The 20,091-nt window shown below is 39.4% G+C and overlaps 1 protein-coding gene and 1 long non-coding RNA gene across 7 annotated transcripts in view; one reads left to right on the forward strand and one right to left on the reverse strand.

The window, feature by feature from the left end:
- LOC144036701 (uncharacterized) overlaps positions 1-5,646 on the forward strand; it is an 8,883-nt gene extending 3,237 nt beyond the window's left edge. The window contains exons 1-2 of the long non-coding RNA XR_013288716.1: positions 1-2,061; positions 2,501-5,646. The exon at positions 1-2,061 is cut by the window's left edge and continues 3,237 nt beyond it. This is a non-coding gene — a long non-coding RNA (uncharacterized LOC144036701). The remainder of the gene's footprint in view (positions 2,062-2,500) is intronic.
- ralgapa2 (Ral GTPase activating protein catalytic subunit alpha 2) overlaps positions 1-20,091 on the reverse strand; it is a 113,085-nt gene that overhangs the window by 52,034 nt on the left and 40,960 nt on the right. For all 6 annotated transcript variants that reach the window (XR_013288657.1, XM_077547096.1, XM_077547284.1 and 3 more), the window contains 7 exons: positions 12,801-12,929; positions 12,359-12,487; positions 12,124-12,182; positions 11,836-11,944; positions 10,231-10,341; positions 8,747-8,815; positions 8,382-8,519 (listed from right to left, as the gene is read on the reverse strand). Coding sequence is in view for 5 of the 6 variants with exons in the window: in XM_077547096.1 (XP_077403222.1) it covers positions 8,382-8,519; positions 8,747-8,815; positions 10,231-10,341; positions 11,836-11,944; positions 12,124-12,182; positions 12,359-12,487; positions 12,801-12,929 (744 nt within the window). In the remaining variant the exon portion in view is untranslated. The remainder of the gene's footprint in view (positions 1-8,381; positions 8,520-8,746; positions 8,816-10,230; positions 10,342-11,835; positions 11,945-12,123; positions 12,183-12,358; positions 12,488-12,800; positions 12,930-20,091) is intronic.

Genomic DNA, 20,091 nt, shown 5'->3' on the forward strand with positions numbered 1-20,091 from the left:
GTCTCTACTCTTATTTTAATAATAATAATAATAATAACTAAAAACAAATAACTTGGATGGCAATTAATGTGGAATAATTCTTATATAGATGATTGTTTTTTCCCTTATGATTTTGTTTGTGCGCGAGAACATTGTTTAATAAATTTTAAATATCTTTTCAGAATCAGGAGACACACCCATTAAGGACAATTGGGGTCGCACCAAAGTGCCATGTTCCGGTCCTGGGGATGAAGTAATGTGTTAATTATAATTTAAAAGGAGTTTTTTATTTATTTTTTCTCCGACGTTTATAAATAGAAAGTAATTTTAATCTCTCCTGAATATATTTAACCTTTGAATTCGACATTTGAAGTCTCATTACAAACAGACTGGGGAAGCTATCTGGAAGAAACACATTTTTGACATAATTTGAGGTGCTATGTAATTAAAAATCATTCCTGCTTTGACGTTTGACCAAAGGCTGACTTTACGGGCTGCGGCCTCCATTGAGAAAACATTAATTGAAAACTACACACTTATTAATTAACTATATTTGTAAATTGTTAGAGTATATCTGTCCTATTTTATCCTAAGTATTATTTATGAAGGTATGCAAAACATATTAAATTAAATATTGTAAACCATAACAAATATTGACATATAATTAGCAATTATTTAAAATTGTAAACTTTCATTGTTTTAATTATTATTTTTTATTATTTTTATTTAATTTTTTTAATAAAGGAAGTTTTTGGTTTTAATATTTACTGACATGTTATAACCTAAATACTGTTGGGGCAGATTTTAATGTTTTCAGTCGAGTGAGGATTATTGGTCAAGGGTCATTATTTCGGAACAAAGTCAACTGGCGGGACACAGACCTCTTTAAAAACCCCCACCCACAAAGAAACTGCAACTGCCACCACCATCAGAGGGGCGTGATGCAGCCATCATCACAAAACATCCTGCCAATACCTGATGGAGAGGGGAGGTTCCTGGCGCCACCTGTTGCAACAATGACTGTGCCATCATATACAAATGTGATAAAAGAAAAACTGCTCCACTGCCCAATGCACACAATGCTCCGCACGAACTGTCCTATGAAAAACTGCTCCATATGCTCTGCACAAGCGTCCTTAAAGCATTCCTGCGTCCAGAACTGTCCACTACGATGGTGACTCAACCCCACAAACAATGCTTTCCTTGAATTAGTGATACCAGGCCATATGATGTGATACTGACTGTTTACACTGCACTCTATTTTTGACAGATATAAGGTGATAACATCTACAGTAAAACATTTCGTAAATATAATGAACTGATTGACAACACTATATACACACAGATTTATTACATTTTAAAAACGTTTGATGTCTATTTTGATTTGATCTGATTTGTTTATCTCTGTCTATTTTGAAACAGTCAGCTTTTTGGACAAACATCGAAAAGGGGGACTAGCAAGCTTAATGGTAACATTAAAACTAAGGGCAACTTTATGTATTAATAATAATTGATGAATTGGCTGAAAACTGAGATTCTTTGTAAAATTCATTGGCATAAGCTACAATATTTTTATAGTACAAAAGATAATACAGGTAAATTTCGTCTGGTTTCAGAAATTGAAACAGCTAATATGAATACAGATAAGATACAATTTATTTCAATCTTAATTATTATATTTTACTTTTTTAAGTTTGGTCTTCTAGTGTTTTCCCGAATTCTCTTTTGAAATTTAAATAGTTGCTTGGGACGCATTGTCGAATTTGCTGGTTAAATGTAAAATTTTCCCCTCTTTCTAAACAAAAAGCAAGCAAAATTTATTTACTGCAAAACTTTATATATTAGTCTGAAAGAGTCTCTAAAGCGATTTTTTTTTTCAGATGGGGGAATTATTGGTTGGTCTGGGTATATCGTCGCGAAGGACACAAACAGTCCATGTTAAATAAATAAATTTAAAATTAAAAGTTAGTCTTAATGCGATAATTATAGATAGTCCGTGAGAATGAATTTTACAGGAGGACAATTGGGGATTTCCTTGACCATGGAGAAGGAGTAAGTTTTGGCAGAGACGGCGAAAATAAGGTGAATATGTTCCATTTCTATTTCTATTTTTCCCCTGGGGCCCTGGGGTTAGATGTTATTTTTTGATTTTATTTGTTGACGAAAGTTGCATTTATTTAATGGCTGGAAGCACATCCATGCTATATCTATAACAATAAATATTATAAAACATTCCAATAATTATTACATTCTGTAAACAAAATTGGCCTCGTCAGATTTGAACTGGCTAAAGATTTACATTTTTTGCATTTATGAATGTGCTCAGGTCATTAAAGTCAGCCAAAGGCTGGATCCTAATTGAATGTCACAACAAACAGAATTTTTTCCCACAGGAGAGGCCTACAGAACTTTACTAACATTTACTAACCCCTAACTAATAACACTACCAAAATGCTCTTTCAAAAAGAAGGGATGTGAATAAATGTTTATTAGTGACTAAATGAAAATATTTTGCACCCAGATAAGGTGATGAAAAGGTCAATCTAGTCCAGTCCACGGGGCACCTGGTTCCACATCTTGCCTATTAGACCAGCCGGAGGTCCGCCTTCTACTCAACCCCCACCTTCAGGAGCCAGCCACCACTGCACCTGCCATCTGACGAATCAACAGAGAGACCAGCCAGCTGTTCCAGTGACCAGATGTGCCAGCCGAGAGGCCATTCAACTGCTTCCAGTGTCAGCTAACGAGCTGAGGAATTACTACATGAAGATTGAGTTTCGCTGAGGACGTCTTTCGAATGGAAACAGGAGGAATGTGTCCCTTTTTCCAGGGCATTCCACAAAGAATGCGTCACAACTTGGGAAGATAAAATCCCGGTGACCGATTTTTGCACCCCTGGCAGTTGGAGAGAGGCAGAAGGACCCTCTTCAAAAAAAAAAAAAAAAAAAAAAAAGGCTCTGTTCAACCTTCTGCTGATGCTGCTCAAGGAACCTGAGTGCACCATCCACACAAGAAAATAAAGAAAGTGACGACTGTTTAAAAAAAAAAAAGAAAAAATCACAAGATGGCTGCTTCGAAGAGACAATGCGTCTTCAATTGCGTCTGCATTACGACACTCTTTCTTATACTGACTGTTATGCCAATTTTGTGTTTTTGGGATCCCCTAACCACATCTGTAAACGCAACCACAAAAATTCGGGCTAAGCGAGACATGAACTCTCCACACATTCCCTGGGTTATATCCAAAACGTATGATGACTCAGTCACGGTGACAGTTGCCCCAAACACGAACACCTCTGTCAAAATTCCCATTACGTCATTAAAGGGATTTAGAGGATGGGAAGAGACAAGGGGAGGAATATGGGTGAAATATTGGTGGTATTTGACAGGAAATGTTGCGCAACTAGATTGGGGTACTTTTATAACCACCCAAAGTGGACAATATTGGCCACCGGGAAAAAGCAAGGAGGCTGTTTTCTTTTCTAAAAGGACAACACTGCGTAAAATGGGAGGTCAACTAGAATTAACCTTTTCCATTCCCGACGGGAATATACGACCAGCTAATGTAACTCTGTACAACACCTCCTGTTTTGGATTACTGTTATGGGCATGGTCCCACGGCGTTGACCCACGTTTTCCTATTCTAATCTGTGTAAATAAGACTATGAGTAAGCTAGACCAACCAAAAATGACTAAATACTCAATGGAGAATGGGGTAAAAGCTGTAAGTGTACCGATTGATGGTGTAATTGAATGGTTTAGGGTTACTACAGGAGTGTCCAAAAGCAGCAACAATTGGCTATTGCTAGCACACGAGGCAGCACACGCCTCTGGTAAGGAGTGTGTAGTATGTGTGGGACCACGACCTTTATTGAGAGTAATCCCGGCTAAAATCGAGGAACAATGTATAATGGAAATTATGAATAAAACTGCCCCAAATGCCAAATGCTCTCAATGGGATAAGATATATCCACTAGTGAATTTGCAGACAACTAAACCAATATTTTCAAAGGAAATTGCAGATGGTAATTTTTCATGTATTAAAATGACAGGTACCGGAGAACAATTGGGAGAACTAGATCACATTTCACACTGCACTACAATAATAAATGTGGGTCAAAAATTCAAGCCGCAATCAAGGGCTGACATTTGGTGGTGGTGTGGGCATAATCAGATATTTGACAAGTTGCCTTGGGATGGCAAAGGATATTGTGCTCTCATCACCCTTCTTTTGCCAGTACAACTTTTTCCCACCTCGGTTGATAACCTTTTACAAATGATTGACACTTGGGAACCACAATCTTCTCCTCCTTTCCATAGAATTAAACGATCTTCTTGGCAACAGGAAAATGTCCCCACCTACATTGATGCAATTGGAGTGCCGAGAGGTGTGCCAAATGAATACAAATTGACTAATCAAATAACTTCAGGATTTGAATCCCTAATTTGTTGGTGGTGTACCATTAACAAAAATGTAGACAGAATTAATTATGTGCATTACAATGTACAAAGACTAGGAAATTGGACTCAATCTGGATTTGAAGCTGTACGGCCAATTGGCTGCCACATCTTTGATGGCTTTTCAGAACCGAATTGCACTTGATATGCTATTGGCAGAAAAAGGGGGAGTTTGCTCAATGTTCGCAGATCAATGTTGTACCTTCATTCCTAATAATACCGCACCGGATGGTACTTTAACTATTGCAATTAAGGGACTCCGGACACTTAATAGAAAGATGAATGAACACTCGGGTATAGACACTTCGCTATGGGATAATTGGATGACTGTATTTGGCCGCTACAAAACCTTAATTTCCACAATTTTGATATCAATTGCTGTATTTACGGCTCTAATAACAATATGCGGATGTTGTTGTATACCCTGTATTCGTTCCCTTTGCGAGAAAATTATTTCTGCCGCAATTGAAAAACAGGACGTACGAAATAAGTCTTCTTACATGATGATGGAGTCTGTTACTTCCTCAGCCCGGCCTGCTGCAACATCCGATGTAGATCCCGCTGGAATCTTTGTGTAAAATGTTTAAATATTTAGTTATTGGGCTTAGTGTTTACGTAAGCCCAAAAGGGGGACTGAAGGATATTATAACATTTTAATACCTATTTTCATATATCGATTATTGTTACTGATCATGAACATTTAATTCTTCATTTTAAGTTTGTCAAAGTGTCTTGTGTCCTGAGCAGGGCACATGATGTTGACCTCGTATGTTCTGGGTTAAAGCTGGGACCATATTATTTAGTCTAGAAAAGTTCCTTCTCATCACTTTGTACGAAAACATATTTTCGCCCTTGATTTTGCTATACACTGATTGGTCCAGAATTTCTTGTTTTATTTTGTACACGTACATTGTGGTCTTGAACAGAACTTGTTTTGCTTTTCCATTAGTCACGGTCATTGGTGCTTTTGGGTCAAATGATAAAGTGAGATTTTGTTATGAAGAAGAATATGAAAAGTGCCTTGAAAATATACATATTTTGGCTAGAGACGAAGACAGCTGCAACTGCACCAAGAGTTCTATTGTTTGACATGTCCTTCAACTGTATAACACATTTGCTCATTCATGAAGGGAGAGATATTCTGCTTGGAGACTGAATTGTAATAAAAGGCTGGCCCTTCGAGAGGAGGGTGTGCATTGTTGATCAGAACTTGTCGGAGTTTGATTCAATGGTGCAACAGGAGATCTCCTTTAAGAATTATCCTGCGCAGGAAACTCTGTTCATTTCTCATCTCACCAGTTGGTTTATTGGACACGCATAAAGTTATGGATTAACTACACCCTTCAGTTGGTGATTTTAATATACCCTCTTCAGTACATACATACATATATACATATATATATACATATACATACACATATATACATACATACATATATATATATACATACATACATATATACATACATACATACATACATACATACATATATATATATATATATAGATATATATACATACAGTATGTCGTTATTTGTAGAAAAGTGGTTCCCCAGATGGCAAGAATTATGTTATTAAAGCAATCGCCATTTCACAACACTCATGCCTCGGACACACTCTGTAAGCATCAGAGGTAATTGGCACATATCCAGGACATTTTTACTTGTTTTTGTGACATCATGCGAGACACCAGGAAACAGCAACAGCTTGTAGTTATAAACGCCGAGTGATCGAGGTGCCGCCTGATGTGAGGACAAGCCCTCTTTGGGACACCCCTTCATTCTTGTGAACGCGCACGACCGAGGGCTAAGGAGTGGTACAAGGAATAAAGGGTAGAGTTGTGATTGGCGGCATGAAGCTTATTATGCCGTGAAATTTCATAAATCGTTTAAAAAGCCAGGTTTGGAGTGTGTGGAAAAAAGTAGCAACATATAGACTGGATATTACAGTCCTCACTATTAAAAATTGTGCATTTTTTTTTTGTCACTTACATGTGAATTTGGTCACTAAAATTTAACAGCAACATCCTTTAAAGAATACACACCTATAACCATACACTTGCTGAATAATCAATAACCGTAGCGGGAATTTTCCCAGACAAATGTACAAACCCACAATGAAAACAATCTCCTGGAAGAGGAATACAACATATCCACTTACATCATGGTGATGGAAGAAGAGGAGGAAAAAAAAAAAAAGAGTGCTTTTATTGCTTGGAATCCATCTTTCCTGTATTGTGAGAACGTATCGATCTACATAACAGATGGCAGAGCATCCCTTGGCAGCACCAGATAAGGCGCACTGGGGCAGTCGATTACAGGCATCGGACAGGTTTACACTGTTTGATTTAATTAAGACTTTTTTTTTTGTTGCGTGTTTAACTTCCAGCACAAACATGCACCCTCCACACACCTGTAATTTGTACTATGCCAGTGAACGTAAGGGGGTTAGATCACATGTCTAATATATGTAAATGAGGGGCCTGCTTGGTCACAGTAGAGCAACTTGGAGTAAAGCCATGTAAAGGCTAATCCCTTTCAGTGCATACATGCGCTCGCACTTGGTGGAAAGCAGGCTGGGCCCATCATCTGAAACAGTATTGTGTGTGGCAATGTAGACAGTATGTGGATGAATCTCCCAAGCAGACCTTTGAGTACATGGGGGAGGGATTGGCAGCTTGATGGTGAAAAGACCTGAACCAAACAGCTGCTACACCAAAGCCCCCAAAGAGCTTCCCTCTGTGGAGAGATGGAGAGACAGAAAGGGAGGGGGAAACCCCACGGCTGTGCTTGACAACTAAGTGACTACACTTTGCATAGCAACAGTTCTTGGAGGGTAACAGATAAATGAGCACACTGTAGTTAAGAGGGCCAACATATCCATCTCACAACAATTTGGAAGAAAATTAGTTTGGATCATATGTTCGAGACAGCCCCGTTAACTTACCCTAACCCTGACCATGTCATTGTCTTAACATAACCGGCCCCATAAAATCTATGTCGTACACAAATTTGCATATTTATCACTACAGTTAACCCTTACACAGAGGTTCAAATTTAAATTGATCCTCACAAAGACAGACGTACACCTAACACGCCCGCACAGAGGGGTGGTGCAGCTGGCTGCTGAAGCAGGAACGGAGAGCAGATGGAGAAGCTTGGGCTGAACACCAGTAAGCCAAAGAGGTCTGGTGCAATGTTGCTTTTGCAGTGGATCTGCATTCTATTAGGCCTCACAAGCACACACTATGCCAAGATGAAAAGCATGACAATGATAACCATTTTTGTTGATATGTATTGTGGTCGTTTGATTTCAAAAGAAAAAAAAAGAAAGAAAAAGCTTTTTAATTGAGATTTATAATTAAAGCAAGGTGAATAGCAGACAGACCACTACCTTGACATTGTGGTCAGTAATAGAATAAAAAGGAGACTCTTGTGGAATAATTAGTATGTAAATATACATATTTCAGCCTGGATACTGCATTAATATTGTCACACCTTGCTTGATGTATCACTTCCAATGAAACCCGGAGGGGCCTTGTTGTTTGTCTTCCGATAGACAACCAATCACATCTAATTGTCTTTGCTTTTACAGCAGCTGCAGTCGCTCGCATATTAAGACATATTCCATTCAAATCAGCAGGACGAGCATTTATGGTCTGAGCTGATCAAATGGACAAAGGGTCCTGTTTGAATAATTGGACCATTTCTTATCAGCGCTGACATCCTTACAAAGATCTGCCGTTGACCACATCTGCCCAGACAGGAGGGAATGAATAATACGTAATTCATTTAGGCCTGAAGCTCCTCAGGGTCACAGCAAAAATGAAGGATCAGAGGGATGAATACAAGTAAATTTCAGCTTTAATAGATTACATATATCTAAAAAAAAAAATTCTAAATGACTAAACGCTATCCTGGCACCAGGATGACAGTGCTACCTACCCTGTAGATGTAGTCCAGGAGAGGGGCTTTGTGGGATTTGTGGTCTTCCAGCAGAGATGTGGTAATAGGCTCCAACAGCAGACTCAGAGGAACAGCCATGCACCAGTCCAATAGACACAGCAGGAGAGACACCACCAACTGAGGAAATTAGGAATATAGTTCATAAACGTAAACAATGAGATAAAATGAAATGACATCAACAAAAAATGGTTAAAGAAAAGAAAGTGAGGACAAATGAAACAAAAGGGGAAGAGCAGAAAAGAGAAAAAATTTCAGTGAGTGAAAACATTCCTCCATCAATGCACCATTCCAACATTATAGATCAAGGTCCTTTAGATCTTAGTCATTTCCAATCCAACATGTACCTTTTTGTCTGCTTCCACTGTTGAGTGCTCAGCGCTTGGCAACAAAAAGGCTGTTGTGGCCACAAATATCTGCAAAAGGACAAAGCATGGAGAAAAAAAAGACTCATTGCTAAGGAGAAAAGGAATCTGACAGTTCTTTTCTGTCCTTCAGATGGCACACTTTCCAAATTCATCCATCTATTTTTAATGACATTTACCCTGTTCAGGAAGCCTTTGCCAGTTGACTACAACCTGGACTAGGCAAGTCAATCTTATTTGTATAGTGCTAATATAAAAATAAAATCATGATCATTATGACAACTACATTGTTTTTAAGTTTTTAGTTTTAAAGCATCTGTACTGAAAACTAAGCTGGAGAGCCAACATTTCATTTACATATGAAGTACATCTGTAAAACTAAATGAAAAAGATGATGATGAACAGGAAAGGAAAATTATAAAAACATGTTTTATCCAACAGTAAAACAAATGTAGAATAGTCTACAGTATAATACACAGTGAACTACTAAAAATTGACCCCTTTGGAACAATTAATACACCTAGAAATGTTAACATTTTAATTTTTAAGTTCTGAAACCTACATATAGTGTTAACATAATTGCTGTTTGCAAATGTGCATTATCAAAATATGATGGAAATTATTGCTGCTTTGATCCGGTGGCTGCAAGGCTAGTTGGTAGTGGCTAAACTGCTAATGTGACGTGAGCATGCAGTGCAGCCACAGCTCATATTTTCATGCTTTCCACATCAACACTTAGGTGGTACTTGTTCAAATGGTTCAATAGGATTACTGTCTTGCCCATTTTTGAGGACATACCATGTGCAACGGCTTTATTTACACCACATCGCTTTGGAGATACTGCCACACATCTCTTGTCAAAATAGCTTCATCTTCGGAAGATAACGCCAAGTCATGGATGCTTATCGATGCACGTTTGGTCATTGTTTACTTCTTACCATTACTTTCTGTTTACTTCTTCAACTTGTAAACTAAAGTGAAGGAAAAGATTGTATCCGCAGGGCTTCAGCACCTATATGGTGGCATTTTGCTCCTAAAATTTGTGACCAGTGCGAGTGATTGTTGCATTTACTCACGCCTGTGCAACCGGTATAAATATATATATATATTTGAAATGCTATTATTGAATATTTAGTACTATACTTTCCTTTGCAAGCCGACTTATGTTGTGCACCCCTAAAATTTCAGGTTAGGAGCTAATGTGCTCCTAGTAAACAAAAAAAGTTGGTGTCTGGAGCCCTGCTTTGATTAGGTCACAAACATTTCGGCTGCATATGATCGGGTAAATATGCTCATAGCTGCTCACCGTGATATCACGATTCTCAATCATATAAAACCACTCAGCCCTATGTATATTTATATTCCCCTTTGTAAGATAATGGACCTGGAGGGTGTGGGGGTGGGAGTTGATGTATATGCTCCGCTAGCCGGTAACTTGCATATTCAGTAGTGGATGTGAATATTACCTCGATGATTTTCTTAGGCAGAGTCGGCTCCACATTTTGGAGAGACTCCCAGTGTGAGATGAGAAGCTGAAACACGTCACAGGCTACCTGAGCCACTGCTTTGTTTCCAAACTGCACGGAAAAAAAGAAAAACAGTTATAAATAATGGTAAGAAGAATGTGTTTGTTGTATATGTGTTCATTATACTGTATTTTTCTGACAGGAAGTCACACATTTTTTATAGTTTGGCTGGTCCTGCAGCTTATACTGTGACTTATAAATTAGAGCTCAGGCACCCGAAATTAAAAAATAAAATAAAAACGCAAGCTAGCTAGAGAGACGGCCCCTTAGTTTGTGCCGTCACAATTTTTTTTTTAATCTTTATTCTCACCCGTGTCCTCTTTCTGTAGCAACTTGCGTCTTCCTTGGCTGACACTCCATCAATTTATGGTTTAACAAAAGGTGCTGCGGTACAACATATTGTAAGTGGAGCTTCACACGATGCAGACTCGCATAGTTCACATGGCAAGGAGTCCTTACACTAAATCAGCCAATGTGAGTGGCAAACTGTCGTCTTTTTGCGATGGTCAGGTCTGAATACGAATCGGAAGCATCATGCAGTGTGCGGCAGCCCTAAGGGGACATTGCTGTCACAATTAAAGCCAAGTTTGGCCATACAAATGTTCTAAAAAAAGACCATGTTCTGTTCAGGCTTCTAAAATTGTCCACATTTTGATAACTAATCAGCATACATTTATTTCCACTTTTACCCATGCTTCATCAACCCCCCGACTCCTCAGAGACAAGAATAGTGACCACTTCTGCCCAAATGTGAATTTCTTCAGTGATTTGAAATTCTGTGTTCAGAAATAGAATTTCCCATTTCTTCCAGCTGAATGCCTCTCAACATGTAACAAGGGTAGACAATGCAATGAGTGCAGAAATGGCCAAACACAAAAAAGAGGCCCTGAGAGTTCAGCACCTGCTTTTAGAAAAGAGACTGTCAGTGCCACTCTTCAACCCCCTCCCCCTCTACAACACACTCTACCCAGCCTATACCCTCTATTTTGGTGCTGTCGGAGTCTGTGTGTCAAGTTGTACAGGGGAGTGATTACTGCTCCATTAGAGATGGAAAGGGGGGGGGGGGGGGGCGGTTGCTCGAGCAGGAAGCTGGGAGATGTAGCTGTTTAAATTGGCCAACATCTACAGAGACAGAGAGCAGTCTCAAAATTACGCCACCACACAAGTCCCTCTCCATGAAGAAAAAAAAAAACCTCAACTGGTTTTCTGGATCTCTTCATGGAAATAGAGGACTGCTACAAAAATAAATAATATTAATAAATTTGTTGTGCAAGAGTTGAAAACCATAACCTCGAACCTACCAAATACTTTTTGTGATGAGCTACAACAGAGATAGTGAGCTAGGACCCCTCGATCCAGCATCAGTTACACCTGACCTCCACAGAATGACTGATATACAGAAACTGCAAAATAAAAGCCTATGCTGAAGAGTGGTTATAGTCATACTTACAAAGGGAGCATAGACTACCTGCACACTTTCCATTTTCAGTTCCAGTACTTGAACTGAAGCTTTACTTTATAGACACACATAAGTCGGCTACTGACCTTAAGTGTTACTCCCAGGACGTTGATGGCGTCTTTCACCTGATCATGGATATTTGCTTGCATAAGTTCCTCGCAAACCCACAGTCCCAGGCTGCATACAGCAATACACCTTGAGTGCAAAAAATATATAGTACACAAGTAAAAAAACAACATTCTATTCAGAAAGAATGGCTTTACACAAACATCTCAGCTAACACATTAAGATTGCCATCATTCTATTTTTGATTTCACATAACACTCATATGGTATCAAACTCAAACACAGCATTTCATCTATGTAATGACATACCTGGCCCCTTCACAGTGTTCCTTTGTTGCAGCCTCAAGCAGGATATTGACAAGATAATCCTGAAGTGTAAAGACACACATTATCAGATTATAGTCTAGTTGTTCCGCTCACACAGACTCCATAGGTTGCAATGTGCATCCTGGGATTGAAGTCACCCGTGGTTTTAAAGCCTTTACGGTAATGAAAAATACTAAAAATAATTTCCCCTTGAGGTTTCACCCACTGAGTGATTTACCTTGATATCCTCATTTCCTATAAGAACGTCATCAGAGCCAGCTACACTCCGTAGAACTGGAATGTGGACGTAAAGGTTTGGGAAACACACTAACGAGCCAAGAATTGTTTGAGCCTCCATCCTGGGAGCCTAGCACAGGGAAAAAATATATTAATCATATCTATCGAAATTATTTTCTAAGTTAAATACCTAGTAATGTAATTCAAAATTAATGTAAATACCAATAAATTATGTGCAATTTACAGGTTGGATATAAATACAATATGATGTCATTTGACAAATAATTCTCTTTCAACCAACCAGTGCACTTCAGTTTGGGAACCCAACAAAAGTTTCAGTACTTGTTTGGTACCCTTTCCAAATTTCGACATGAAAAAAGTTGTGGCAACTGTTCTGCTTGGTGTAAAGAGTGTCACAGAAGGATGCTGAAACTTGGGTGTACCTCTGAAGAGTCACAACTGAGGACGCGGGCAGCAGCAGTGATGAAATCGCCGACCAGCATTGTGAAGCCCGGCAGGCCGAGGAAGAAGAATCTTGGAGAGCAGGAACGGATAATCGTGTTCAAAGTATCCTGTGACAAAAATAAATCAAACTTTTAATATGATATCTGCAGTAGTGGGTAGCAACAATGAATGGCAGTACAAACTCAATTTTAAATAAGTTGACACATTGTGTGTTTGCAAGTGAGACTTTAATACTATACTTACAGGAAGTATTTAACCGGACGCACATAGGAGTGTTGTGCGGAAAAAAACGCCTTTATTGATCATTTTTGTCCATCAAAGGGGCGACATTTTGCCACTTGCTGTCGACTCAAAATGACATCACAGTTGGTCAAGCCTCAGCATGCAAATGTTACATGATCAAACTTAGAAAAAAGGAGAGACGTGATGGTCATTACCCGAGCCCTTAAATCAAGTCAAGTCAAATTTATTTTTCAGTTGACAGCAAGTGGCAAAATTGCTGCCCCACGAGATGAGTAAAAACTGGTGACTAATCTGACTAATTCATATTCCACAAATGCAATACACGTATTAATCAGAATGCCACGTTTAGACAAGTTCGGGTCTAGTGGGTGTCCATAGAACATATTATTGTAAAGACATTTTTTGACTTGACTTCCCCTTAAAAATTGCACAAAATTAATAGTTCTGTTATCTTTTTCCATTTGTTTATAAAATATTTTGTGTGGAGTACATAAAATGTCTTAAAATAAATAAATAAATAAAATGAAAAACAAATATACAGTGGGCAGAAAAAGTCTAGATAAAAAAAATATGGTTGTATAACTTCATTTCAAGCAATGGAAAGAGGTAAGTGCAATAAATGAAATTGAACAGTGCTTCAATCCATTTACCTAAAGTTATAGGAACACGTTTGTCATCTTGTTCTAAAGCAGGCTTCCCTAATCTTGGTCCTCGAGGGCCGGAGTCCTGCAGGTTTTAGATGTTTCTGTCCTCCAACACACCCGAAACATATAATCAGCTAATCAGCAAGCTCTGCAGAAGCCTGATAATAATCCTGATAATAATCCTGATATGTAGAATCAGGCGTGGTGGAAGACAGAAACATTTAAAACCTGCAGGACTCTGGCCCTCGAAGACTGGGATTGGTGAAGCCTGTTCAAAAGGGAAGGTTTTATCCAACTATGGTGTTTCAGTCTGAACACTGGGGGACATTGCATAAAAATATGACTTGTAAAGTACTAGAAGAAATGAGAAAGAATTCAGAAAACACAAAGAAGAAATCTGGCACCACGATGAAAGGAAAGTGCGGATCTGTGTGCTGAGTTGTAGAGTGAATAAAAAATAAATCCAAGGCTGATTCTTGAGAATACTATCCATACCAAACCTGAATGTCAGGTACAGGTAGCCTAGAAAGTCTACTGTCAAACTAACTGTGGTGATTGATGCAACAAAGCTAGCTGCTAGCGCGAATGTGCTCATGACGCATTTGCCAATCTAGCCAGTGATCGGCAAACTAGTTATCTTTCTGCTGAGTTCACAAAGTAAACTGTTTTTATGTTCTGTTTTTATTTACGCTGTACTCAACATCACAACTTCACTGGAATTGCAAATTATATAACACGAGAGCAGAGTTACAGTTAAAAAAACGTGTGCATTTTGCTTGAACATGGACTTTTGGTTGGAGGGGGACCAAAAACTTTTGTAAATGGACCACAATGTCCGAGACATGGGGGGGAGAAAGCACCCCCCCCCCCCTCTCCCAACAGGTAGGCTAAGCATTTTAAGTGTGGCAAGGAGAGTAAGGCACTCGACAGGATACTAAGTCAACCACAGAAAAAGACAAAACAAAACAAAAAAACAATAGTGGCAAAGAAAGACAGCAGAAAAAGAGAGGCGGAAGATGGATTGCCAAAGAGGAAAATACGGAAACAAAAGATTATGACCTATGTGAATCATATTTATGTACACAGATAGGAAAACCAGTAATTAAAGCTGTAGACATAGTATTTTGTTGAGCTACAGGCGGCTCAGTGGCAGATGGGTATTCTTTCAACATTGGGATATGCTAATTAGGTTGCATAAACTGCTCAAGGATGCGCAGTGTAAAAAGCACCTGGAACAAGGTTGAAAGGCAACAGGAAAATATTATAAAGCAGTGGAAGACTTGTTGAGAGTGTATCTTAAAATACAAGTGGTTGTGGTCAATGCAGAAAAACACATGCACTATACGTATGAGTATGCACTGTGTTCGCTCTCTCTCTCTCTTATCTTCCACTCACTCATGCATGTGTGTGTACAAAGGCAAGGTCCAGCCTGAAAACACCTGTCTTCTTGGCTATAAACCTGTGCAAATCCCACAGTTCAAACATCAGGCTGTTTCTCTCTAAAGCAACAGGGCAACTCAGCAAACACGAGTCTCTCGTCTCTCGTCTTACCGTGCCATTTTTCTATCTTCAACCATAACTGAAAGCTTTGACAAACAGAAAGTACAGCTGAGCTGAAAAGAACAGGAATAAACACAAAAGGTCATATGCAGGAAGTGGATCCAAAAGGACGCACTGCCTGCAGAAAATTGGTGGGGAGAGCTTGAGGGTCCATTTTACCCTCATTTTGTTGGTAATTGACCTCTGAAACATAATGTGCAGTGCAGTCAGAGGTAATTAGTGAGCCACAAACTGTTGCTTGATTGCCTGAAATGAGTATTTTAAAGGAAGACACAAATGGAGAACGCAAAGTGTTTTCTGGTGCCTAAATTTAAGCAGTGTATAGAAATGAGAATTGAGGCTTGTGTGGCTCTACATTGGCAAAAGGAATGGTCCCACCTAGCAACAGAAGAAGCATTAATGTACCTCTGAATAGAGCCACCTCAGACCTTTTCATTTGACCTCATTTCAAACAGAGCATACCCTGTCCACCTGCCGGCCTCTGGGGTGACAGAGTGCACTCTGCCATTATGTTACCCGTAAAACACAATTATTTGTCTCCGGTCTAATACCCTAAACATGGATATTTCCGTGTTTCAATGAAAAAGTTTATCAATAGGGCTCTGTACGAATCGGTGGTGACTCAAATTATGTAGTGGAGTGGCCGTTGTAAACGAACACCGATTCATAATTTTCCCATTTGAGTCAATGTGTCAATGCATATTGTCAGAGATAAACATTTGAATGGGATCTGGCATCTCTCTTTATATGGGAATTGCAGATGTGCTGTGTGTGAGACACCATCCTAGCAACGGTAATAATTGGCTGCTTAAACGTGTAGTTGTTGGCATCACATTACATCTTCTAAGCATAGATTAGCATTAGCGAGTTTACTAACTTATCATTAGCAAGCTTAGCATTAGCGAGCGTACTAGCTTATCCTTAGCCATCTTCGCCATTAGTGAGTGTACTACCTTAGCATTAGCAAGGACGAATGGCTAACAAGCTAGTACACACGACGCAGATGGATTTCAAATGGGAAAAAAACGTACACGGTGTGAGGTCCTGGTGCTTAGAGAAAGTTATTTAAGTTATTTCCGTGGGGTTGGTACACGGCGTCAACGGCCAGTGTAGGCTTCGACAAAATATGTTTGAATGAGATAAGCTATTAAAGTGCACTCCAAAAACCCATTTATTATTTTGATCAAACTGTATTTTTCATATGTTGAATTATGAATTTTTTTTCGGGAAAAGTACACAAAGTAAGCGATTCCTGTTTGTTCGGGACTCGGTCATTGACGTGAACGAGAATATTGAACGACGTGAACATGAAGGAGTACTAATAATGTGAACCAGTACTAATGACTACGTTTAGATGCAGTCAATATTCGAGTTAAGGTCAGAATTATGGTTTCTGAAACATTCGAGATAACCCATTTACATGCATGGCAGACACAGTTACTCCCGTATACATGGTCATTGTGCTCGATTGGAATACTCCGTTTGCAAGTCATTACACAAATAGACATAATTTCTGCTTTTAGCTTTTTAAGTTCAATAAAAAACATTATAATATTGTCACTCACCTCTCTCCAAAAGTATGGTTCTTTGCCTGTGCTGTCATGTTTGTTTACATTTGCTTGAGAAATTTCCGGCAGGTTGCGCGGAAGAAGCACGGACTTATACAGGCTACATGTATATATGTGTGTATAGATACAAACTGTGGCATTGTCACCGTAGAGACAGAAAATAACGTGAAAATGGAACGACGTGGCACATACAAAGTCGGTCCTGTACTACAAAGACCAAGATTCCATGCGAATACAAATAAGTGAAGAAAAAAAGAAGAAAGCAATATTCAGGTTTTAAAAGGGTTATTTCCTACATGTAAACATAGTCAAGATCAGACACTATTAATCAACTAATGATAAAAATGAATAGAAATGCCCCATGCGATTTGGGAGAAAGCTTCTCTTAAAAAGATGTACCTGGACCAAGTAGGGGAGCGGTTACTTTGACTTAATATGCTACAGAGCAGAAAGCTGACCTCTTGGATGGATTACTGCTGTCATGGCTTGTCATGTCTTTATGAGAGCAGAGTAGGACAAACTATAAGGACAATGGCCATGACCTTGTCCCTCTTGTCAGTTAGAGGAACAATCCCTCCAAGGGAACTCTCATTTTGCTCGAAGCTTAACTGAATTTAATGGTGATGACTTACACTGGGATTCCCCTCAATTGTCTACAGAGCATGGGTGTTTTACAACAGAATACGTCTTTATCTGTGCAAAAGCTACATTATGATATATAAAAGATATCTTAAATTATGTAAATACAACAGCAAAACATTAAGTAATTTCAGACCGACATTTAAAAGCCGTCTTTAACTAATGCACAGAGTAGATGACTAGGTATAGATAATTTATATACACATCAAAATATATGCTTTTTCCTCTTTCTGGGTGGGGTAGGGTGGCTTAGAGGAGGAGTGAGGGGAGGAGGGGTCGAGTAAGAGCCACTTTCTTATGTTAAGCAGGCGTGCGGCTGTCCTCTATTGTGTGGTGTGAGGACTCTTTTCTCTGGCCAATTTGAGCATGCCTCAGTGGCCAGACTGGCTCTGGCCCCCTGACGCATTATACAGAGCTGTAACAAAAGCGAGAGAATGTTGCCTTGTTCCTCGGTGTGCCCCCCTCATTGCTCCACTCAACACTATGATCCCCTGGCTGTCCTCCCGCTCCTTCACAGACACGCACACACACGCATACATACACACATACACACAAGGGCCAGCCCACTCTGGGCCTCCGGCCGACTTGTCAGTCTAACGGAGCGCGACAGACGTCAATCCTTAATTAATCACGAATACGCGGCAGGGGCTCAAAACATTATTGAACGATATTGAAAACATTCTAATAAGCTTGTCGTACTGCCAAGGTGCAATAGAAACCCAGCCAGAAGGGCAACTGCACACGCACACACATACTTGTATCCAAAATACCCTCTATTCCCACTTTTATCCCGTTCTTTGTTTTGGGGTGGATGAATGGGAGCGAAGGGGGAGGCTTCATTCATCTCTACTCTGCATCGTCTGGAAGGAGTGGAGCTAGGCCAGATTTAAATATGATGAAGGGTGTGACTAAAGGAAGACCGGAAGATGCCAAAACACAGCAGAATTATTTAACACAGCTGGTTGGCAGGCAATTACTTAACATAACAACAAAAGAGAAGACACTGTGCTACTGCCTATACGGTGTATCTGCATCCTCACCAAGTTCATCTTCAGTATACAATGTGGAACAAGAGTACTAGGACACCTGTCTGTAATGTTTACATGAGCTGAAATAAACAATATAGTACCACCACTTTACAGCTTTAATTCTGTGGAAATGTGTGATGTCAGAAACCGATGCTGGATAAAAAAAAGACAGCATCGCTGCAAAGAAAAAAAAAAAGTATCATCTTAGTTTTTTATGCCATTTTCCATGAGTCCTATTTCTTTCAGATATAAAAAAAAAAATCTGCCATTGAACGCATCTCCTTTGCCAAGATAATCCATTCATCTCACAAATGCAGAATATCAAGATACTGATTACACAGCATAATTATTACATTATCTTTGGGCTGCCCACAATAAAACGCTTCTCAACTGTATATATTTACCGCACAGCTCAACCTCATAGATGTCACAATGTTTCAAATAGGGTACAGTTGGCGTGCTGACTGCAGGAATGCCCGCCAGAGCTGTCGCCTGTGAACGTGAATAACATTCTCATTTCTCTATAAAAAGTAGTCCCCAAAGGTGATTCAGGGATTTGGAACTGGCCTCACAAGCAAACATGTGTAATCACACACCAGTGCAGCCCACATCCCGCATCTTCACCTCTGATTGACTGAGACCAATCACCTTGAAATCTGCTGCAAAAATCAGTTAGAATAAGAATTTCTGCACAAATTGTCAGAAACGTCTCAGTGTTATGGCATATGATGGATAATGAATCTTGCATAAGGAAACTCATTCGACGTCTTGTGTGACGCTAAGTGCATTGACTTGCGTTGTATGTTTAATTTGGAAGGTTTTAGGACCTGGGGGAAGATCGCAGGGGTTTTTAGGACCAAGGAGATGGCTTTAAAAAGTGACTAGGAAGTGGTAGTTCTATCTCTATTCTGCAATTCATGATTACCTCATGTGTGCATTGGCTCCAGACACAAGGGATGCCAAACATTTGTGCACGAGTGATTTGTGAGGCAGTGGAAGGTTCTAAAACCTTCCTCTACATATGTTTGTTTGATAGTGTTTGCTGCCTTTGCTAAATAAAGTTGTTTAAAAAAACCTGCGTCTTTTAGATTTTGTATTTATCTTCTTTGGTTTTCCTTTATGCTCCGTTATGATGTACTCACCCTAATTGTCTGTTTACATTCATTTCTGGACTATAAGGCACACCCGACTATAAGCCGCGCTAGCTAAATTTTTCCTTTATGCTCCGTTATGATGTACTCACCCTAATTGTCTGTTTACAGTAATTTCTGGATTTCAGGCGCAACTGACTATAAGCCGTTCTAGCTAAATTTGGGGAATACTTGAGTTTGTTAAACATATAAGCCACAGGTGTTTTAATGTTACCGCAACTAGATTCCCGCTACTTTCTTTTCCATGATTGTCTCGCTCTCGTTCTGTCTCTCCTACTGTATTTGGGCTCACTTGGTATGTTTTGCGCTGCCTGATGCTCTTGCGCTTCCTTAATAGTGCGCCCCCTTGTGATCTGATGGATAAGCCGCACCTTTGTATTAGCCGCAGGGTCGAATGCAAGTGAAAAAGTAGCGGCTTATAGTCCAGAAATTACTG

The sequence above is a fragment of the Vanacampus margaritifer genome, chromosome 1 (assembly GCF_051991255.1).
Source record: "Vanacampus margaritifer isolate UIUO_Vmar chromosome 1, RoL_Vmar_1.0, whole genome shotgun sequence".
NCBI lineage: Eukaryota > Metazoa > Chordata > Actinopteri > Syngnathiformes > Syngnathidae > Vanacampus > Vanacampus margaritifer.